This window comes from Chiloscyllium plagiosum, unplaced genomic scaffold (assembly GCF_037043375.1).
Source record: "Chiloscyllium plagiosum isolate Xiang-an unplaced genomic scaffold, Cpla_swu_hap1 HiC_scaffold_33, whole genome shotgun sequence".
NCBI classification, from domain to species: Eukaryota; Metazoa; Chordata; class Chondrichthyes; order Orectolobiformes; family Hemiscylliidae; genus Chiloscyllium; species Chiloscyllium plagiosum.
Genome location: NW_028270171.1, coordinates 20,118,421 through 20,140,310, shown reverse-complemented (window position 1 = coordinate 20,140,310; position 21,890 = coordinate 20,118,421). Strand labels below are relative to the sequence as shown.

Below are 21,890 nucleotides of genomic sequence, written 5' to 3'. Positions count from 1 at the left end.
AATGCCTCACGAAGGGTGTGATCCCTAAGTTTAGAATTCTCGGGAGCATTAACAGTGACAGAGGTACTCACTTTACCGTGGCAGTCACAGACAATTTTACTAAAGCACTAGGCATTGTGTAGAAATGTCATATTCCCTATCAGCCCCAGTGCTCAGGCATGGTGGAATGGATGAATGATATCCTTAAAGCCACTCTGACAAAGATCTTACAGTACACGGGTCTACCTTCGCCAGAAGGCCTACTCTTTGTCCTGCATACCATAAGAAACATGGTCAACATAACCACAGGACTTACCTCATTTGAGATCCTGAGAGGGAGACCAATGTCTACAAAATTTCCAGTGGATACGGCATTACTCTTGACACAGGAAGCTGTTCTGGATTATGTCAAAGCACTCTGTAAGATGATTACCCATACCTATGATCGGATAATGGAGGCCATTCCCGCACCTAGTGATGACCCAATGCATCCCTTCCAACCTGGGGACTATGTCATGATAAAATCATTGGAAAAGAACTCCCTTTCTCTAAGGTGGAAAGGCCCGTACCTCGTCCTCCTGGTAAGCCGGATGGCTGTCAAGGTCAAGGGAAGACCTGAGTGGACGCATGGAACCTGCTGCAAGAGAGCGCCATCCCCAGAGGGACACAAGCAGAAAACGCCAGAGGCATCAGCTCACCCGCCATCCACAATATTTAGAGACTGATCGCCATTTCAGTCTCTGTGCTCCTCATTGCCTTGTTCAAAGGCGAAAGTGAGGACTGCAGATGCTGGAGATCAGAGTCAAGATTAGAGTGATGCTGGAAAAGCACAGCAGGTCAGGTAGCATCCGAGGAGCAGGAAAAAGCCCTTCATCAGGACATCGAATTTCCTGCTTCTCGGATGTTGCCTGACCAGCTGTGCTTTTCCAGCACCACTCTAATCTTGATATTGCCTTGTTCATGCTGACTGGGCATGAGGGGTACAGGGAAGATGGAATGATGAACTCTGTCACAATGGAGTTCATGTCAACACTTTTCTTCACATGATTTACACTTACACACAGAAGGTTAACCAGTCTAGCTGCTGGGTATGCGCCCATATCCCCATACACTCTAAGAGAGGAAACCCCTGACACTCATCCCATTTAAGGAATCTAAAATAGCTGAATGTGGTTGGAACAAAACAGGTCCTCCGATATGTCTACCTGCGGGGGGGGGGTAGGTTTGCCTGGGAGTCTCACAACCCTTTTATGCGAGACCCTGACAGGGCCAATTCTGCCACCAATAATAGGTTCCCTTGGGAGTCCGCAGGTTATAATATGGAAAAGTGTAAGGGTTGGTTCCGGCTTCACCACAACCTCTGGCATACACCCCCAGCTCTGGTCCTCACTAATACCACAGGAAAGAGTACACCCATGGGAACCATCTGCTTTAAAAGCAGCCACATGTCAGGCTGGAATGCTGGGACCAGTAAATGTACCCATTCCCTGCTTCTTACCCCGTCCGTGCACTGATCCACTTCTGCTGGGAGTATCCTGAACCTTGAAGTTCTCAACAAGACTACTACAAGTGCCAAGTTCACAAGTCTTTGGACTGGAACCAATTACTTGAGAACTTATAATGGCACCTATTTCATTTGTGACCATAAGGCCTACCCTGGACTTGGGTAGTTCCTATCTAGGGTATGTAGTTCCCTTTACTTATGACTCACATTCCTCCCTGTTCCAATGGTCTTGGCCTCGCACCAAGAGAGCTATAACTGACACTGAGAAATTCTTGGCCATTCTCTTCACACAGTGGTCTTATAGGACCACTCTACTGGCAACGGAGGTCAGGAAATTGGCCTCAATTCTTGAGGAAATAGCAGCCCTTGACTGTGGAGGTGGTCACCATTCGCACTGTCGTCCTATAAAACAGATTGGCCTTTGATTATCCAGTAGCCCAGAAAGGGGACACTTGTGCCCTCACTGGCTCTGAATGTTGCAGCTATATTCCAAACTCAAGTGAGAACATTCCCAACCTTGCCAATCACATTTGGAAGGCTGCCTCCAAGCACATTGACACGAGCTCCCCTTGGGATCTGTGGAGATGGATGAGTGGATGGTCCGGTCCCTTAGAAATGGGTCTCTAGCAGGACCTCATTATATTTGTTGTCATTATTTCATCTGCCTTAATCAGTGTTGTGCACACTTTAGCTTGCTATTACTACCCTCAGTCCCATTAACTTCCCAGATGGTCACAATCCCCCTCGCTGAAATCCCTCACTCTGATACAGATGGGTTACCCCTTTGATTCCGAGCTTCTAGCATCGGATAATACCCCAGGCTTCGGCTACATTCCCCTTATGCAGGTAATCCTGACCTGTTGCTTTGATCTTATGATCAAAAAGGAGGGATTGTGGGAGCTGTTTTTGCTGGACTGCCTGTTTGCAGCCATTTTTAGTCAGTCATGATTTTGATCTCGCTTGGCTTGGCCCCCTGCCCTGGCCTGTTAGAACAGTCTGAATCAACCACATAGCTTCTGCTTTTTCCACATAACTCATGAACTGTTTCTCTGTAGACACTTGCTAGGCGAAAGGACAACTTAGCCAAACATTATCAGCATGTGAATGTAGTGTGCATTGACTCGAGGTCTGAGAACAATAGCTCGTTAATGTACAGTTCTAGGCAAGGTATGACCTTAGACTGGTGTATAGCCACGTAGGCCCTCTAGTGATTATCCTGTGGTTCAGCTTGGCATTTGTTGGACTATCTAAATCCGTGGTGATCTAGAGTGCTTTGAAGCAGCGCCGCACCAAGGTTAGGAAAGGTGTGCTCCCTGTGATATCATGCAATAAGTTTGTCAATACACAAGGTCTGAGTCTGGGGAATTTCTCCAACAATATTTTAGAGGTGAATATAGAAAGTGCGATTTGTAAATTTGCAGATGACACCAAGATTGATAGTATAGTTCCCAGTGAACAAGGTTATCTAAGATTAGCACTGCTGCGTCACAGCACCAGGGACCCATGTTCAATTCCTGCGTCGGGTGACTATCTGTGTGGAGTTTGCACAATCTCCCCGTGTCTGTGTGGGTTTCCTCCGGGTGCTCCGGTTTCCTCCCACAGTCCAAAGATGTGCAGGTCAGGGTGTTTTGGCAATACTACGTTGCCCGTAGTGTTCAGGGATATGTAGGGTAGGTACATTAGTCAGGGGTAAATCTAGAGCATTAGGGTAGGGAAGTGGGTCTGGGTGGGTTACTCTTCAGACATGTTGGGCCAAATGGCCTGTTTGCACACTGTAGGGTTTCTATGAAATTACAAAGAGATCTTGATCAATTGGGTCAAAGGGCTGAGAGTGACAGATGGGTTAATTTGGATGAATTGAAAGGACGTTGTGAAACTTGAAACGGTTCAGAAAAGATTTACAAGGACATTGCCGGGGTTGGAGGATTTAAGCTATAGAGAGAGGTTGAAAAGCCATACCTCAATATGCAAAGCCAATCAAGGTGACTATCGATATGTTGCCAGGTTTGGAGGGTTTGAGCTGTAGGGAGAGGCTAAATAGGCTGGGTCTATTTTCCCTAGAGAGTCAGTGGCTAACGAACCATGAGGGCCATTGATAGAGTAAACGGTCAAGGTCTTTTTCCCAGGGTAGGTGAGTCCAAAACTAGATGGAACAGGTTTAAGTTGAGGGGATCTAAGGAGCAATCTTTTCACAGAGGGTGGTGTGTGTATGGAATGAGCTGCCAGAGGGAGTGGTGGAGGCTGGTGCAATTGCAACATTTAAAAGGCATCTGGATGGGTATATAAATAAGAAAGGTTTGGAGGGATATGAACCAAGTGCTGGCAAATGGGGCTAGACTAATTTAGGATACCTGGTAGGCGTGGGTGCGTTGGACTGAAGGATCTGTTCCATGCCGTATATCTCTATGACTCTATGACACTAAATGCAAGAAATTGCATTTTGCTAAAACAAACAAAGGCAAGGCTTACACAATTAGAAGCCGGGCCTTGGGTAGTGTTGTAGAACAGAGAGACTTAGGGGTTCAGTTACATAGATAGGGTGGCTAAGAATGCATTTAGCATGCTTGCCTTCATTGCTCAGACCTCTGATTTTAGGATTTGGGCTCTTTACACTGAGCTTGTACAGAGCATTGGTGAGGCCTCTTCTGGAATACTGTGAATAGTTCTTGTCCCTCCATTATAGGATATTATTAAGCTGGAGAGGGTTCAGAAGAGATTTACCAGGATGTTGCCGGGAATAAAGTGTTTGAATTATAAGAAGAGGCTGGATAGGCTGGGACTTTTTTCACCAGAGCATAGGAGGTTGCTGGGTGACCTTATAGAGGTTTATAAAATCATAAGAGGTATAGATAAGGTGTCTTTTCCCTCGACTGAGGGATTTCAATACTACAGTGTATATTTTTAAGGTAAGAGGGGAAAGATTTAAAAAAGACTTTAGGGGCAATTGTTTTACACAGAGAGTGAAATGTGTGAGGAATGAACTTCTAGAGAAAGTGGTGCATGTGGGTACTGTTACAACTTTTAAAAGAGACTTAGATAAATACATGAATAAGAAATGTTTGGAGAGATATGGGCCAAATACAGGCAGGTGGGAGTAGTTTAGTTTGAGAATATAGCTGGCCCGGACTATTGGACTGATTGGTCTGCCTCTGTGCTGTATGACTCTCTGACTGAATATATGTTTAAAATCAGGAGAGGTTTTGCATGAGTACACAAAGAGAAACAGATATCAATGTTTAGAGCCTCAGTAAGCAGAGGGTGTGGATATTGTGCAAAAGGCAAAAGAAACAGGGGTGGCAGGAGTAAAATGTTCAGGATTTGAAATGCGCTGCCCAAGAATGTGGTGGAGGCACATTCAATTGCTTTGCCACAAATAAATTTTGAAAGAAAGAAAATCACAGGGATATGAGGAGCAAAAACTGGAGTGGAATTAAAGACAGCTGAAAAGAGCCAGTACAGACCAGATTACTCAATGGCCTTGTCATGTGTTGAACTAATCTATGAAAAATAATATCAGCACCTTTAATAATGAAACTCTTGTCACTCGTCCGCCAAAAAAAAAAGGATATTTCTTTCCATTCTACGGACCATGGGAATTCCCCACTTAAAGATAGTTCCTCAGTGGGAACAGAAACAGTCATTAATTGTAGGGGTTTCCCAAATAGTCACCAGGAATAAAAAGAAAAAGGAGTTCCTTGTCCCAGTGTTCCTTGTCTCTCTTCCCACAGCTCTTCCTCATCACTTCAGAAGTCCCCCACCTTCCTAAAGTGCACTTGCAATTACAGCAGTGCAGAGAGGTTTCTGCAACAGTTGGAGCTCTTAAAGAGAAACGGGATCAGAGCATCGTCAACATGTCAATTTTGAAATGCAGAGTTACGGATTCTCTTCACATGCCAGTTGTCAGGCATGGAATTCACTCTCTGGAGACAGATCTAGACCAGCCATGCCTGCCTGTGTTTCAATTTCCTCTTTTGCATTCATTTGGCATTATTCAACAGCTTGCTGTGGTATTCAGTTTCATAATCTAGCCTAGTCTGTTATACAGCCAGAGTCCCCAGAAGCCTAAGGGATCCCCCAGCATAACGAAAGTATTACGTACAATTTTCAGGTCATTTTTATCTTGAAATACTTTTCATTATTCGTACATTTTGAGTTTAGAAGAGGAAGAGGCGATTTAATTGCAACATAAAGTCATAGACCAATAGAGCTGTACAGCACGGAAACAGACCATTTGGTCCAATTTGTCTATGCCGACCAGATATCCTAATCTAATCTAGTCCCATTTGCCAGCATTTAACCTATATCCCCCCAAACCCTACCTATTCATATACCATCCAGCTGCCTTTTGAATGTTGTAATTGTACCAGCTCCACCATTTCCTCCAGCAGTTCATTTGATACACACTCCATCCTCTGCATGAAAACGTTGCTTCTTAGGTTCCTTTAATATCCTTTCCCCCCTCAACTTAAACCTGTTCCATCTAGTTTTGGACTCACCTACCCTGGGAAAAAGACCTTGACCGTTTACCCTATCAATGCCCCTCATGATTTTGTTAGCCACTGACCCTCCAGGGAAAATAGACCCAGCCTATTCAGCCTCTCCCTACAGCTCATACCCTCCAAACCTGGCAACATATCGATAGTCACTTTGATTGGCTCTGCATATTGAGGTATGGCTAACATGGACAGTGATTAAGACAAGTCCTGAGGCATCATAGTCTGGTGAACGTGAGAAAGGTGTTTCCTTTTCCTTTATAACATTTCTTCAGTGGGTGTGAGAATCACTGTCTGGCCAGCATATGTTTGCCTACTCCATATTGCCCTTAAGAAGATGGCCGTGAAGTATTTTGAACCTTCTTGAACCGCTGCAGTTCATTCTTAATAGGTGGCCCCACAGTGCTGTTAGGGAGGGAGTTCCGCGGTTTTGAACCAACAACACAGAGGAACGGTGAGATATTTCCAAGTCAGAATGGTAAATGGCCTGGAGGAACCCTTGTAGATTTAGATTTAGATTTTATTGTCATGTGTACTCACGTACAGGAGTACAGTGAAAAGTGCATAATGCCGCCACACATGGTGCCATCTTGGGCTCAAAGTAGTAAAAGAAACAAAATTAAAAAGTCAAGCATTACATTCATAAAATAAGTAGAAACATTTTTTTAAAAGGTAATAGTTAACATTAAAGCGCTTCTTAATATAAATTAGAAAAATCAAGGAAAAAAGTGAAAAGTTCAACAGTCTTTGATAGCCCTCCACTTAGCTCAGCTACCTGTTCTCAATGTTGTCACCTCAGATACCAGGAACGTCCTTCACCTCGAGCCCTTCTCACACACCAGGCTATAATGCCATTGCTGTTGCTGCAGCTGCTGCCTCCCCGAACTCCTCCTGCTGCCTCTGGAACATGCCCAGACAGGACCCACTTGCACACCGAGAAACCGCCACACCGGGGCTGAGGGACTAGGGCAAGACACTGTCACGGACTGCCCAGACACCGGTTTGAGACACCGCCAAGCTGGGCCAAAAGACCACCTTGTACCACCAAGAGATCACGACAGGCCACCAAGAGACAGGACCAAGGGACTGCCATAGGCTGGGCCAAGACAATGCCTCTCCAATGCTGAGGTCGTGAGTGAAGAAATGAACAAAAGAAACACCCAAATAGAAACAAAAAGAGACAGAAAGAAAGACATAGAAAGAAACGGAGAGAGTGGATGAGCTCTGACTGAAACATCCTAACTGCCACCATCTTAGATTTGGTGTTCCCAAGCAATGGCTGCCCTCAAATTCCCAGATTGCAGTGGTCATGTGTTTGAAAGGCACTATCTGGGGATCCTTGGCATATTGCTGTGGGGAACCTAGAACTAGGACGCTGTTTTAAAATGTGGGGGCTATTTAAAACAGAGATAGGGTGAGATCTTTTTCTCACCAATTTTTTGGAACACTCTTCCTTGAAAGGCAGTGCAAGTGGAGCTTTGAATACCTTTAAGGCAGAAGTGGATAGATTCCTGACAAACAAGGGAGAAAAAGGCCATCATGTGTAGGTGGGAAGCTAGGTCTATCAGATCAGCTAAAATTGTACAGAATGGCAGAGGAGGCTCTAGAGACCATGTTGCCTACTCCTACTCCTAACTCATGTTGGTAATAAAAGATAATCATTTGTTCGATGGCTCTCTACTTCATTTTCATTCTTGTTTTGTAAAATATAGACATTGGGAGGTAGCAGGGAGTGCCTGTTGGGGCTTCACAGAATTTCACAATAAGTTATGGGGTTCCTTCATTAAAAGAAGTAAACCATTGTGCTAACCAACCCCTTCGTAAAAAATGTTTCACTTGGAATTCCCTTTTGGATTTATTAATAACTCTTAGGTTTATGGTTGTAGTTTTCACTTGAAACAGGCTGAGCAGTGTTTTTAATATTGTTCCCCAAATGATTAAATAAGCGTTTTTGTTTAAAGTCTTTGGCAGCAGATCAACACCACAGTGTGTTGTAGGCCATTCGAACCATCGAGTCCACACCGACCTTCCAAAGATCTTCCCACCCTGACCCATACCATCCCTGTAACCCTGCACTTTCCCAGGGTTAATCTTAGCCTGCACATCTCTGGACAGTATGGGAAATTTAGCATGGCCAATCCACCTAAACTGCACATCTTTGGACTGTGAGAGGAAACCGACAGTGAGGAAACACCAACTGTTGTGGTCTTAAAGTAAGTGAGGAATGCCTAGGTATGAAACAAAAACAGAAATTGCTGGAAGAGCTCATCAGGTCTGGCAGCATCTGTGGAGAGAAGTCAGAGTTAACGTTTCGGATTGAGTGGCCCTTCCTCAGAACATACTAAGTTTTGAAGAAGGGTCACTTGACCCAAATGTTAACAATGACTTCCCTCCACAGAGGCTGCCAGACCTGCTGAGCTTTTCCAGCAATTTCTGTTTTTGTTTCTGATTTATAACATCTGCAGTTCTTTCCATTTTTAATTTCCAACTTTGGTTCCTTTGCTTAGAAAGGGAACACCACCCATGATACAGGTTCACAGCTGAGTCATAGAGGTCTACAGCATAGCCCTTTACCCTGTCAAGTCCATGTTGTCAGCTATGTTAAGAACACATCTATCTCACTTCATGTCAGCTGGGGATCATTGGTTGCATGTTTGCCCGTGAATCACATGGTTTTGGATTCGTATCCCTGTTCAAAGGAACACAGCTGATAATTGAGTGCAGTTCAGAAGGAGTGCCGCACAGTTGGAGGTATTGGCATTTGAATGCAATGTTTAGCAGAGGCCCGATCTGCCCTCTCAGGTGCTTTTTTGAAGAGATGGTTTCTCCCCAATGCCCTGACAAAAGTCAACCCTTAACCAACTTCACAAAAGAAACAGATTACCACGTTGCTGTTTGGGGGACTTTGCCAAACACAAATTAGCCACTGTGATTCTTACAATATAGCAGTGACTATGTTTCAGAAGGTGTTCCATTGGCTGTAAAGCACTTTAAGACAACCAGCGGGTGTGAAAAGTACAATTTTGTTTATTACCTGTTCATGGGATATGGGTGTCACTGGCAGGACCAGCATTTATGCCCATTCCTTATGACCCAGAAGTCAACCACATCGTTGTGGATCTGGAGTCACAGATTGGTCAGGTCAGGTAGCGGTGGCAGATTTCCTTCCCTCCAGGTCATTAGTGAACCATAATGTGGAGATGCCCATGTTGGACTGCGGTGGACAAGATCAGAAGTCACATGACACCAGGTTATAGTCCAACAAATTTATTTAAAATCACAAACTTTCAGAGCTGCTTTTGAACTATATCCTGGTGTCATGTGACTTCTGAATTAGTGAAACACATTGTTTTTTACACCATTCAAGACCTATCTTTTTAATTCAAGATTTTAAAAACAAAATCACTGTCTGCCATGGTGGGATTTGACCCATATTCCCAGTGTTTTAGTTTAGGTTTCTCAATTAATAGGCCAATGGCATTACCACAACATCACTGATTATAGAGTCTTAGAGATGTACAGTCTTAGGTCCAACCTGTCCATGCTGACCTGGTATCCCAACCCAATCTGGTCCCACCTGCCAGCACCCGGCCCATATCCCTCCAAACCCTTCCTATTCATATACCCATCCAAATGCCTTTTAAATGTTACAATAGTACCAGCCTCCACCACATCCTCTGGCAGCTCATTCCATACACGTACCACCCTCTGAGTGAAAAAGTTGCCCCTTAGGCCTCTTGTATACCTTTCCCCTCTCACACTAAACCTATGCCCTCCAGTTCTGGACTCCCCCACCCCAGGGAAAAGACTTTGTCTATTTATCCTATCCCTGCCCCTCATAATTTTGTAAACCTCTATAAGGTCACCCCTCAGCCTCCGACGCTCCAGGGAAAACAGCCCCAGCCTGTTCAGCCTCTCCCTGTAGCTCAAATCCCCCAACCCTGGCAACCTCCTTGTAAGTCTTTTCTGAACCCTTTCAAGTTCCACAACATCTTTCCTATAGCAGGGAGAGCAGATAGGAAGGATTCCCTAAACAGGTAGTATTTCACTTATTCACACGTCTACCACTGATGGGTGGCACAATAATATAAAAAGGAGCAAATGTCACAGTATTAAAGGGGTTCCTTGATAAGGTTTGGTCCTGACTTTGTCGTTTGTTTGTTGTGTCAGTCGCCATGCCCTATTCCCAGTTAGTCATCGCCGCTCTCTTTCACAAATGTCAAAGTAACTCTGTGGCTGACTCTCTGTGAAGTCCCCAGCACTATTCACCTGTTCTCTACCACACACTTGAGGCTTTGACCACTATCCCACGACTTCCCCACCCATGGCCCTTCATCATCCTGGTGCTGTGTGATTTTTTGTTTAAACTTTGTCCTCCCCAGTCCGACACTGGCTCCTTCAAATCATTCTGTCTCACTTTGCAGACAGATCCATTTTGAACAGCGAAACGCAGAGAGTGTTGACCTGGCCTCTTTGAAAGCTCCACTCCATTCTCCCTTACAAACCCAGTTCCCTGACGAAAGTCACTGTTGGCGGTTTCCAACGCCTTTTCCAAAGACCACATTCTCTCTCCTATTTCTGAAAAACAAAACCCCTGGTCGATCAGGAGGCGGGGAAAGTTCGATTCAGGGTGTGATGGCCCCCCACAGGCGAGGTGCCCCCTGGCAATCACGTCTTGATCCAACGAAAATGCAGATCAGACAGTGAGATGCAGCTTTTGGGAGGGGAGCGGTGCTCCTGAAACGGTTTCGAGCGAGGGAGACAGAGGGGAAAGTATGAACAAGTTGGGAAAAAGTGAACGCGTTGGAATTTTGCGCAGGTTTACTCTCACGACCTGAATAACTGAGTATCCTACCTGAAAGTTGGCCTGGGTCCTGGGTCCATCTGAGGGGGGGTAAAGTCCGCCATGCCTTCTGTGGCGAAGGGTACTGAGAGACTCCAGAGATTCCAAATGATAGATTTCCCCCTCTGTGCTAACTCCTGATATCCTTGTGCCTGGACAGTCAATGTCATCAAGTCTGACTCCCCAGTAAGCCCTGGAGTCAGCACCGAAACCAGTCCTGTCGCAGGGAGGGAAGTTAAACACTGAAACTTGGCAATCGAAAGTTGTGAGGACTTTTTCGAAACTTTCTTTTTCTTTCTTCGAGCGCCCCCAGGCAACCGCCCGCAGATTTTCCAACGCCAAGTTGCAATTTACAAGCTTTTCATTTCTTTCATGATTCATTCGGCGGCGGGGGGGTGTTTGTCGAGTCGGGAGGGAAATCCCAAATGTTTCTTCTCAATCTCCGAATCCAAAATATCATCTTCCTCGTCTGTCGGCCGCACCTGTCAGAAGTGACTGCGCGCCTTGCTCACGCTTTCCCTTTTAAATAACTGGGGGTTGAGGAAGGACTACAAGTCACAGAGGATTGGGAGGATTATAATTTATACAGGGGTATACATTTCTCGTAGCAACTTTCGCTGCTGCAGGACAAACCCGACACACTTGACACCTGACAAAAACAAATCCGACAGTACGGTGGGTGCTGAAAATCAGAAATAAAAGCGGAACTTGCTGGAAAAACTCGGCAGGGTGGCACGGTGGCTAGCACTGCTGCCTCAGGGTGCCAGGTTCGACTCTAGTCTCGGGTGACTGTCTGTGTGTGGAGTTTGCACACTCTTTCCCCCGTGTCTGTGCGGCTTTCCTCCCACAGTAGCAGAGGTGTGCAGGTCAGGGTGACTTGGCCATGGGAAATCGCCTGTAGTGTTAGGTGCATGAGTCAGGGGTAAATGTAAGGGAATGGGTCTGGGTGGGTTGCTGGCCAGAGGGTCGGTGTGGGCTTGTTGGGCCGAAGGGCCTGTTTCCAAACTGTGGAGAGAAAGCAGAGTTAACTTTTTTGTTTCCAGTGGCGGAGGCTGGTACAATTATAACATTTAAAAGACATCTGGATGAGAAGGGTTTGGAGGGATTTGGGCCATATGCTGGCAAATGGGAGTAGATTGATTTCAGATATCTGGTCGGCATGGAGGAGTTGGACCAAAAGGTCGATTTCCCTGTTGTACGCCTCTATGACTGGAGGACGCTCCTTCAGATCACTTTACACCTGATTGATGTCATAAGATTGGAATCAGGGCAGCCAATTTATGCACAGCAAGCTCCCACTAAACAGCATAGAGTCATAGAAATGTACAGCATGGGAAACAGACCCTTCAGTCTAATTTGCCCATGCTGACCAGATATCCCAATCCAGTCCCACCTGCCAGCACCTGACCCATATCCCTCCAAACCCTTCCTATTCATATACCCATCCAGATGCCTTTTAAATGTTGTAATTGTACCAGCCTCCACCATTTCCATACACGTACCACCCTCTGCATGAAAAGGTTGCCCCTTAGTTCCCTTTTATATCTTTCCCCTCTCATCCTAAACCTATGCCCTCTAGTTCTGGACTATCCCACCCCAGGGAAGAGACTTTGTCTATTTATCCTATCCATGCCCCTCATGATTTTATAAACCTCTATAAGGTCACCACTCATCCTCCGACGCTCCAGGGAAAACAGCCCCAGCCTGCTCAGCCTCTCCCTGAAGCTCAAATCCTCCAACCCTGGCAACATCCTTGTAAATCTTTTCTGAACCCTTTCAAGTTTCACAACATTCTTCTGATAGGAAGGAGACCAGAATTGCACACAATATTCCAACAGTGGCCTAACCAATGTCCTGTACAGCCACAACATGACCTCCCAACTCCTGTACTCAATACTCTGACCAATAAAGGAAAGCATACCAAACGCCGCCTTCACTATCCTATCTACCTGCGACTCCACTTTCAAGGAGCTATGAACCTGCACTCCAAAGTCTCTTTGTTCAGCAATACTCCCTAGGACCTTACCATTAGGTGTGTAAATCCTGCTAAGATTTGCTTTACCAAAATGCAGCACCTCGCATTTATCTAAATTAAGTTCCATCTGCCACTTCTCAGCCCATTGGCCCATCTGATCAAGATTGTGTCGTAATCTGAGTTAATTTTCTTCACTGGACAAAGTGAGGACTGCAGATGCTGGAGATCAGAGCTGAAAATGTGTTGCTGGAAAAGCGCAGCAGGTCAGGCAGCATCCAAGGAACAGGAGAATCGACGTTGCGGGCAAAAGCCCTTCTTCAGGAATGAGGAAAATGTGTCCAGCAGGCTAAGATAAAAGGTAGGGAGGAGGGACTTAGGGGAGGGGCATTGGAAATGCGATAGGTGGAAGGAGGTCAAGGTGAGGGTGATAGGCCGGAGTGGGGTGGGGGCGGAGAGGTCAGGAAGAAGATTGCAGGTTAGGAAGGCGGTGCTGAGTTCGAGGGATTTGACTGAGACAAGGTGGGGGGAGGGGAAATGAGCAAAATCACATTTCCCCAGTTTCCTCATTTCCCCTCCCCCCACCTTGTCTCAGTCAAATCCCTCGAACTCAGCACCGCCTTCCTAACCTGCAATCTTCTTCCTGACCTCTCCGCCCCCACCCCACTCCGGCCTATCACCCTCACCTTGACCTCCTTCCACCTATCGCATTTCCAATGCCCCTCCCCCAAGTCCCTCCTCCCTACCTTTTATCTTAGCCTGCTGGACACACTTTCCTCATTCCTGAAGAAGGGCTTATGCCCGAAACGTCGATTCTCCTGTTCCTTGGATGCTGCCTGACCTGCTGCGCTTTTCCAGCAACACATTTTCAGCGCTAAATTTCTTCGCTGTCCACTACACTTTCAATTTTGGTGTCATTTGCAAACTTACTAACTATACTTCTTATGCTTACATCCAAAGAATTTATATAAATGATGAAAAGTAGTGGACCCAGCACCGATCCTTGTGGTACACCACTGGTCACAGGCCTCCAGTCTGAAAAACAACCATCCACCACCACCCTCTGTCTTCTACCTTTGAGCCAGTTCTGTATCCAAATGGCTCGTTCTCCCTGTATTCCATGAGCTCTAACCTTGCTAACCGGTCTCCCATAGGGGACCTTGCCAAACGCCTTACTGAAGTCCATACAGATCACGTCATATGGACTTGATCAATCCTCTTTGTTACTTCTTCAAAAACCTCAATCAAATTTATGAGACATGATTTCCCTTGCAAAAAGCCATGTTAAATGGGCATGATTTGGAGATGCCAGTGTTGGACTGGGGTGTACAAAGTTAAAAATCACACAACACCAGGTTATAGTCCAACAAGTTTAATTGGAAGCACACTAGCTTTCGGAACGTCACTCGTTCATCAGGTGATAGTGGAGGGCTCAATCCTATCACACAGAATTTATAGCAAAAACTTACAGTGTGATGTAACTGAAATTATACATTGAAAAATTGATTGTCTGTTAAGCCTTTCATCTGTTAGAATACAGTGATAGTTTCACTTCTTTCATGTGTAAATCACAAAACCTTTTTTTTTAAAGTTGCATTCTCAGGTTAGTTGTTAACAATGGTGATAGCTGGACAATATGTTGAAAGTGTTGGCTCCCTGTGTTCTCTGTCTATGCCATGATGTTTAGGTTGATTCTGATCTAAAAAGTGAGATAACGGAGTTTTACATAAATTCATGCAGTTTTTGAGCTCAGAGTTCTACATGAATGCATGTAGTGGCCGAGAGAGGCTGATAGCTAAGTTTGGTACCCATAAGGAGGGCCTCAACCAGGACCTTGGGTTCATGTCACACTACAGGTGACCACCATTGCACGATACACACACACAGATACTCCTACATACACACACACTCTCACACACACACAGGCACTCCTATACACATGGACACACATACACAGAGACGCGCACACAGACACCCACACACACTCCCACACTCACACATGCACCCCCTCACAAACTTAAGACACTCTGCACTCACTACACACATACACTTTCTCACACTCACAACCCCCACCCCAAACAGACAGACACACACAGACCCATATGCACACATATATTTTGTGGGGTGAATTTGTACTTGCAGGGTTACATTGTACTTTGCTCAAAAACTGCATGAATTTATGTAGAACTCCATTATCTCACTTTTTAGATCAGAATCAATATAAACATCATGGCATAGACAGAGAATACAGGGAGCCAACACTTTCAACATATTGTCTAGCTATCACCATTGTTAACAGCTAACCTGAGAATGCAACTTTAAACAAAAAGGTTTTGTGATTTACACATGAAAGAAGTGAAACTATCACTGTATTCTAACAGATGAAAGGCTTAACAGACAATCATTTTTTCAATGTATAATTTCAGTTACATCACTGTAAATTTTTGCTATAAATTCTGTGTGTTAGGATTGAGCCCTCCATTATCACCTGATGAAGGAGCGTTGCTCCGAAAGCTAGTGTGCTTCCAATTAAACCTGTTGGACTATAACCTCGTGTTATGTGATTTTTAACTTTGTTAAATGGGATAATGGTCAGATTGTCTGGTTTTATTTTGGTTGTTCATGATTGAGGGATAAATATTGATCAGGACAACACAGGAGAATTCCCCTGCTCTTCTCTGAAACACTGAGATCTTAGCTGAGGGCAAGTGGGCCCTCAGTTTAGCATCTCATCTGAAAACAGCACCATCAATAGTGCAGCAGTATCAGACTTGATTTTTGGGCCCAGGTTGAGCAGGAGTTGAAGCTACAACCTTCTGATTTAAAGGCAAGGCATGTGGATCAGTGGTTAGCACTGTTACCTCACAGTACCAGAGACCCAGGTTTGAACCCAACCTCGGGCGACTCCCTGTGTAGAGTTTGCACATTCTCCTCATATCTATATGGGTTTTCTCTGAGTGCCTTGATTTCCTCCCATAGTCCAAAGATATGGAGGTTAGATGGATTGGCCATGCTAAATTGCCCCACTGTGTCCAGGGATGTGCAGGCTAGGTGAGTTAACTGTAGTAAATGCAGAGTTAAAGGGACAGGCTTTGGGCTGGGTCAAGGTGGGGTGCCCTTCAGAGTGCTGGTGCAGACTCAATGGGCTGAATGGCCTCCATCTGCACTCAAGGAATTCTATACATCACAATTTGGATACATGAGTTGCGTTGTTGATCAAATTGGCCAAATAACTGGCAAGAAGTCTCACTCCAAATGCAATTTACAGCTATATTTACATCAATCTACTGCTGTATAAAGGCCTAAAGACTGTAATCTTTTCCCATTGAACCTAGGCTTACAGTATCACTCAGCACAGAATTCTGCAAACATACGTTTTGTATAATTCAGGAAGACCCATTTGTCAAGCAGATATTAAAACTAAGACATCAAATTTGCTGTCCTGCTTTGCACTTGCCCTGTTGACTCTGCTGTATTATATAATGATTTTCTAAATACACTGCCACAATTTCCTCAATATGTAGATTCCAGTATTTATGTAATTCTGTTAGGCTATCAGGCCTGTCGTTTTATGTCTCCCTCCTTTCTTGAATAGAGGTGTTGCACTTGTAACTTTCCAATTCACTGGGACCTTCCCTGAACATAGGAAATTTTGAAGGATTACAACCAATGTATTCAATATCTCTTCAGGTACTTTCCTTAAAATCCTGGGATATAGGCCATCAGGTACAAGGAACCTAATAGCCTTTAGTCCAAACAATTTTCCTGGTATGTTTTCACCAGTGATAATAAGTCCTTTATTTATTCACTTTTTGTCCTTTGATTTTCTATCACTTTTAGTTTATTTTTTGTCTATGTTAATGCAAAGACAGATAGTAAATAGTTGATTGAATTCCCTGCTATTTCTTCATTTACTATTATTTTTAATCTCATCTTCTATAGGGCCAACATTTTCTTTTGCTACCCTCTGTCCTTTTTTGTATACTGATAGAAGCTCTTACTGCATGTTATTATACTTTTTGTTAGTTTACTTTTGTATTCTAATGTCTCCCATATAACATAGAACATAGAACATAGAACATAGAAGAATACAGCGCAGTACAGGCCCTTGGGCCCTCGATGTTGCGCCGATCCAAGCCCACCTAAACTACACTAACCCACTATCCTCCATATACCTATCCAATGCCCTCTTAAATGCCCATAAAGAGGGAGAGTCCACCACTGTTACTGGCAGGGCATTCCATGAACTAACGACTCGCTGAGTGAAGAACCTACCCCTAACATCAGTCCTATATCTACCCCCCCTTAATTTAAAGCTATGCCCCCTTGTAATACCCGACTCAATACGCGGGAAAAGGTTCATACTGTCGACCCTATCTAACCCCCTAATCATCTTGTACACCTCAATCAAGTCACCCCTAAACCTTCTTTTCTCTAGTGAAAACAGCCCCAAGTGCCTCAGTCTTTCCTCATACGATTTTCCTTATAAGTTTTTTTTTTCCAAATCATCTTTTGCAGGTTATAAAAAGTTCTCAGTCTGTTGCCCTCTTCAACAATGTATGCTTTTTCTTTCAATTTTATACAATCCTTGATTTCTTTAGTTAGCCAGGGAGGCGGGATTTAATATCAGAAGGAATTAAGCACAAAACTTCCAAAAAACATATCAGTTTGGATCTTGTGATCAGTAGTGAAGCTACGGCATATGCTACTACTGTCGGCAGAGATCCAATGATCACTCTGCTGTGGTTTTCCCTTTCTCCAAACGCAGATTAATGTTCGTCCCTTTATTTCAGAGGATGTGGACATCAGAGGCAAAGCAGCTTTTGTTGCCTTTCCCTAAATACTCCTGAAATGAGGGCAATTAAGAGGCAACCACATTATTGTAGGCTCAGTTCTGGTCTCGCTGCTATAGGAAAGGTGTTGTTGTTAAACTTGAAAGGGTTCAGAAAATATTTGCCGGGGTTGGAGGGTTTGAGCCAAAAGGAGAGGCTGAATGGGCTGGGGCTATTCTCCCTGGAGTGTCAGAGACTGAGGGGTGACCTTATAGAGGTTTATAAAATCATGAGGGGCGTGGATGGGGTAAATAGTGAAGGCCTTTTCCCCAGGATAGCGGAATCCAAAACTAGTGAGCATAGGTTTAAGGTGAGAGAGGAAAGATTTAAAAGATTTAAAAGAGACCTAAGGGGCAACTTTTTCACGCAGAAGGTGGTGCATATATGGAATGAGCTGCCAGAGGTAGTGGTGGAGGCTGGTACAATTACAGCATTTACAAAGCATCTGGATAGGTATATGAGTAGGGAAGGGTTTTGAGGGATGTGGGCCAAGTGCTGGCGAATGGGACCAAATTAATTTAGGATATTTAGTTAGCATGGATGAGTTGGACCGAAGGATCTGTTTCCGTGCTGGCTGAAACTCTGGAGTTACGTGTTGTAAGTCAGACGAGCTAAGGACAGTAGATTTCCCTCCCGAAAAGACTTCAGTGGGCCAGATGGTTTTTTTTTGCTACTATCATTGATAGTTTTTTGGTCATCATTACTGGGATTAACCTTTACAATTGAATTTTTAAATTCTACCACCTGCCAATTTGAACCCATGTATCTAGAACATTACTTTTAGGATTCAGTATGAATAGCGCAGTGACATTATCATTATACCACCATCTCCCCCTATCTGCAGCAAAGAGGATCTCCAGGATGTCAACAACAATGATGTCATCATACAAGGTAAGAAGCCAATCATGTTAAAGTATTCTTACAGTACACAGAGCAGGATGCTAAAAGCATTGAATCCTTTCCATTTTTAATTTAAACATTTCAGCTCATGAAATAAATGATAATTTGCATTATAATATAAGCCAACTATCATGTTAAAACTTTAAAAATTTAAGGTGAAATTTTATCAAAATGAGAAATTTATCATTTAACAAATGTATAACTAACTTTCCAGCATGAGGATGAGGATGTTTAGCAGTAATTGATGGATGAGGATCCATCAATGAGGATGTTTAGCAGTAATTACGAATTTAGATGTTATTAAAAAAAAACGGTTATGGTTCATTTGATAATATGTAACTTTCTTCAGACTTTTCACAAACTAAGAGCACATGAGAAAAGACTAACTTGCATTTAGATGCACCTCCCATGACTACTGGATGTCTGAAAGTGCTTTATAGCCAGTGAAGCGTAGTGACTATTCCTCAAAAGCTCAGCGCCAATCTATGCACAGCAAAGCTCCCACAAACTGCAGAGTGATAGTGACCAGGTGATCTGTTTTTGTGAAGGATAAATATTGGCTGAGGCACCAAGGAAAGCTCACCTGTGATCTTGCCAATATTGACCTTGCTTTGTGCACCTCCTGTGCGGTGTAACCTTATATACCTCACTATGTCTAAGCACCCTATTCTCGTTTGCTATGATCTGCCAGTACTGCTCACAAAACAAAGTTTTTTACTGTACTTAGGTACATGTGACTACAAAAACTCAACTCAAATCAAAATTAAATGCTTTTTCTTCAAAATCATTCCATGAGTTATTTTATATGTCCCAATTGGAAAAACAGAGCCTTGGCTTAACATCTCATCCAAAACCTATGGAAGAAATTCTCGCTGTATTCAATAATTTCCAATTGTTTGCAGAGTGGGGGAGATCTTTAATAATTCACCTTCTCAAGGAACCTAAGATCCCTGACAGCAATATTTTATCCTATCCAAATCTCTGATGCCCGTAACCCATTCCTGAGATTCATCAATAAACATCCTGTCCTCTATATTGGTCCTCATAGGACTAAAGTCAGACATTTAATACAGGAGCACTCTTGCATTCAAATACCTTAATGGCCTTGAACCTCACTATCTGTTTAAATTCCTACAGCCCACAAACAGCGCCCACTAACTCCCCAACCTTTAATTTGAGAGATCGAAGAGGGAAGAGACTAGAGCTAGGGGTCACAGTTCAAAAATAAAGGGCCTCCTATTTAAAATTGAGAAGTGAATTTATCTCTCGGAGGTCATGAGTCTGTGGAATGTCCTTCCCCAGAGAGCAGGAGAGGAGGAGACATTGAATATATTGAAAGCAGTGGCAAATCGATTCTTGATTAGCAAGGGAGTCACGGGTTATTGGAGGTAGTCAGGAAAGTAGTGTTGAGGCCACAATCAGATCAGCTATGATCTTATCAAATGGCAGAAAAGGCTCAAGGGGCCGAATTTGTATAGTTGTATATCTCCACTCCTCTGATCCTAACTGGTCCCCACACGTTGGAATTATCAAATCAATCCACTTCTCAGTGTCCCTCTCCACCTCAAAATCCAGCTGTTTTGAGTTCCAGGTTCTGACTACACCCTGTGAAGAAATAGTCCTGATTTTATTCCGGAATGGCTACGGAAGCACTGCTCCCTTTGATGTAGAAGATTTTTGAGATTTTTGTTGCAAGAGGTGGAGGAAAGGGGTGCTTCTATCTCTTTGACAGAGAAGGCCTCTGCTAGTTTAGCAAGCTTAGCAATATACTCAGGACTGAACCTGAATCTTGGCTGGTCGGCACCATGCACTGTTTTTGAACTCAGTGGGAATTTCCCATTTTGTCTTTGGAGAAATTAATATTGTTGCTGAGAGAGGGAAAGTGAGCAGCAGAGTTCTGATTTATTCTCATATTGAAGTTATGTCTAGGTTTGCAAGTTAGTGGTACCCCAATCTACGTCAGAAAGGTTCGAGCCCCACTCCAAGACTTGTGCATATCATCTGGATAGACATTTTGGAGGGAGGTGATGTTCTCACTGAGGTGTTGAAATGGCTATTTAGCCCCCAAATAAGTAGGAGAATGTGGAGAAAGTGGCTAAAATGAAAAACCAGGAAATGTGATTCCAAACGGCTGTATGTGTGTGTGTGTTTGTGCCTTTTTAAATAATTCAATCACAGGGTGTGGACATTGCTGGCAACACCAACATTTGGTTGCCCATCCCCAATTGTGTGCTGCCATTTTAAGGGTGGTGAAGAACATGATGATTGGAAACATCCCTGGAAGATGTAATTCAGGCTTCCAAGAAGCCAGACTGAAATTGAATGCCTGCTCATAGAGTCATAGAGATGTACAGCATGGAAACAGACTCTTTGGTCCAACTCATCCATGCCAACCAGATATCCCAACCCAATCTAGTCCCACCTGCCAGCACGTGGACTGTATCCCTTCAAATCCTTCCTATTCTGCTGACGAGCATTTCCAGAGATTGAGAAACACAACAGCTACATGGCGATGAGAGCAGAAAGAAGGAAAGTTGTAAATACTGTTTTTTGATCTGATGAGAGGACATCAACATCAAACTTTAACACTATCTCTTGCTTTACATATGCTGCCAGACCTGGTGTGCATTTCTTATAATTCCTGTTTTTTGTTCCAGAATGTTGTGTGGGAATTATTGGCTTCGGAAGTAACAGCTCCTCTTGTGAGCCAGGAATATGTGAACTTGCAATGACGTCCTGACACTTTCTCAGAGTCTGGCAGAGGGTTGGGCAGATAGTCCTGTTTGTCAGGGCCGGTGTGTTCAGAGAAACTTGGACAGCACTGATCCTTTCTCAAGTGCACCAAAAGTAGCAAGTGAGTGCCTCACAAAGCTGAAAATATGTGAGGGGTGTGGTGGCAGGCAAAATCCCCCCCCCTCTAAAAATCCCCCAAAATGCCCAGGAAATGATAATGGACTAATCAGCGTAAGGTCATCTCTTTATATGAGAGGAACAGAATCCATAACCAGCTGCTCCCCCAATCAGAGAATTTCATGTCTCTCTCATGTTTCTCTGACTGCAAGCTGTTTCTCAGTACTGTATTTGTGCTGTTGATCGGGTGGATAACCAACCACCGAACCTGTAATGTCCCCTCAGGATCTTCCATGTTTCAACAGCAAAGTTCTCATTCTTCCAAACACCCATGGGTATTAGCCCAGCCTGTTCAGCCTTTCTTCATAAGGTTAACTCTTCATCCCAGGATTGAGTTTTCTTTTTTGAGTGAACATTCTTTGCATTACTTCTATTGCAATAACATCCTTTCTCATAAGGAGACAAAAACTGTACAAAGTTCTCCAGACATGGTCTCACCATGGCCATGTGTAGCCGC

At 44.0% G+C, this 21,890-nt stretch overlaps 1 protein-coding gene across 2 annotated transcripts in view; it reads right to left on the bottom strand.

Moving 5' to 3' along the window:
- The window catches only part of LOC122542278 (ICOS ligand-like), a 44,462-nt gene extending 32,945 nt beyond the window's left edge, over positions 1–11,517 (bottom strand). Inside the window, exon 1 of one of the 2 annotated variants that reach the window (XM_043679854.2) lies at positions 10,832–11,517. In XM_043679854.2, coding sequence (XP_043535789.2) covers positions 10,832–10,989 — 158 coding nt within the window. In that variant the 5' untranslated portion in view covers positions 10,990–11,517. The remainder of the gene's footprint in view (positions 1–10,831) is intronic. The other variant, XM_043679855.2, reaches the window with a different exon arrangement.
- Positions 11,518–21,890: the final 10,373 nt, after the last annotated feature.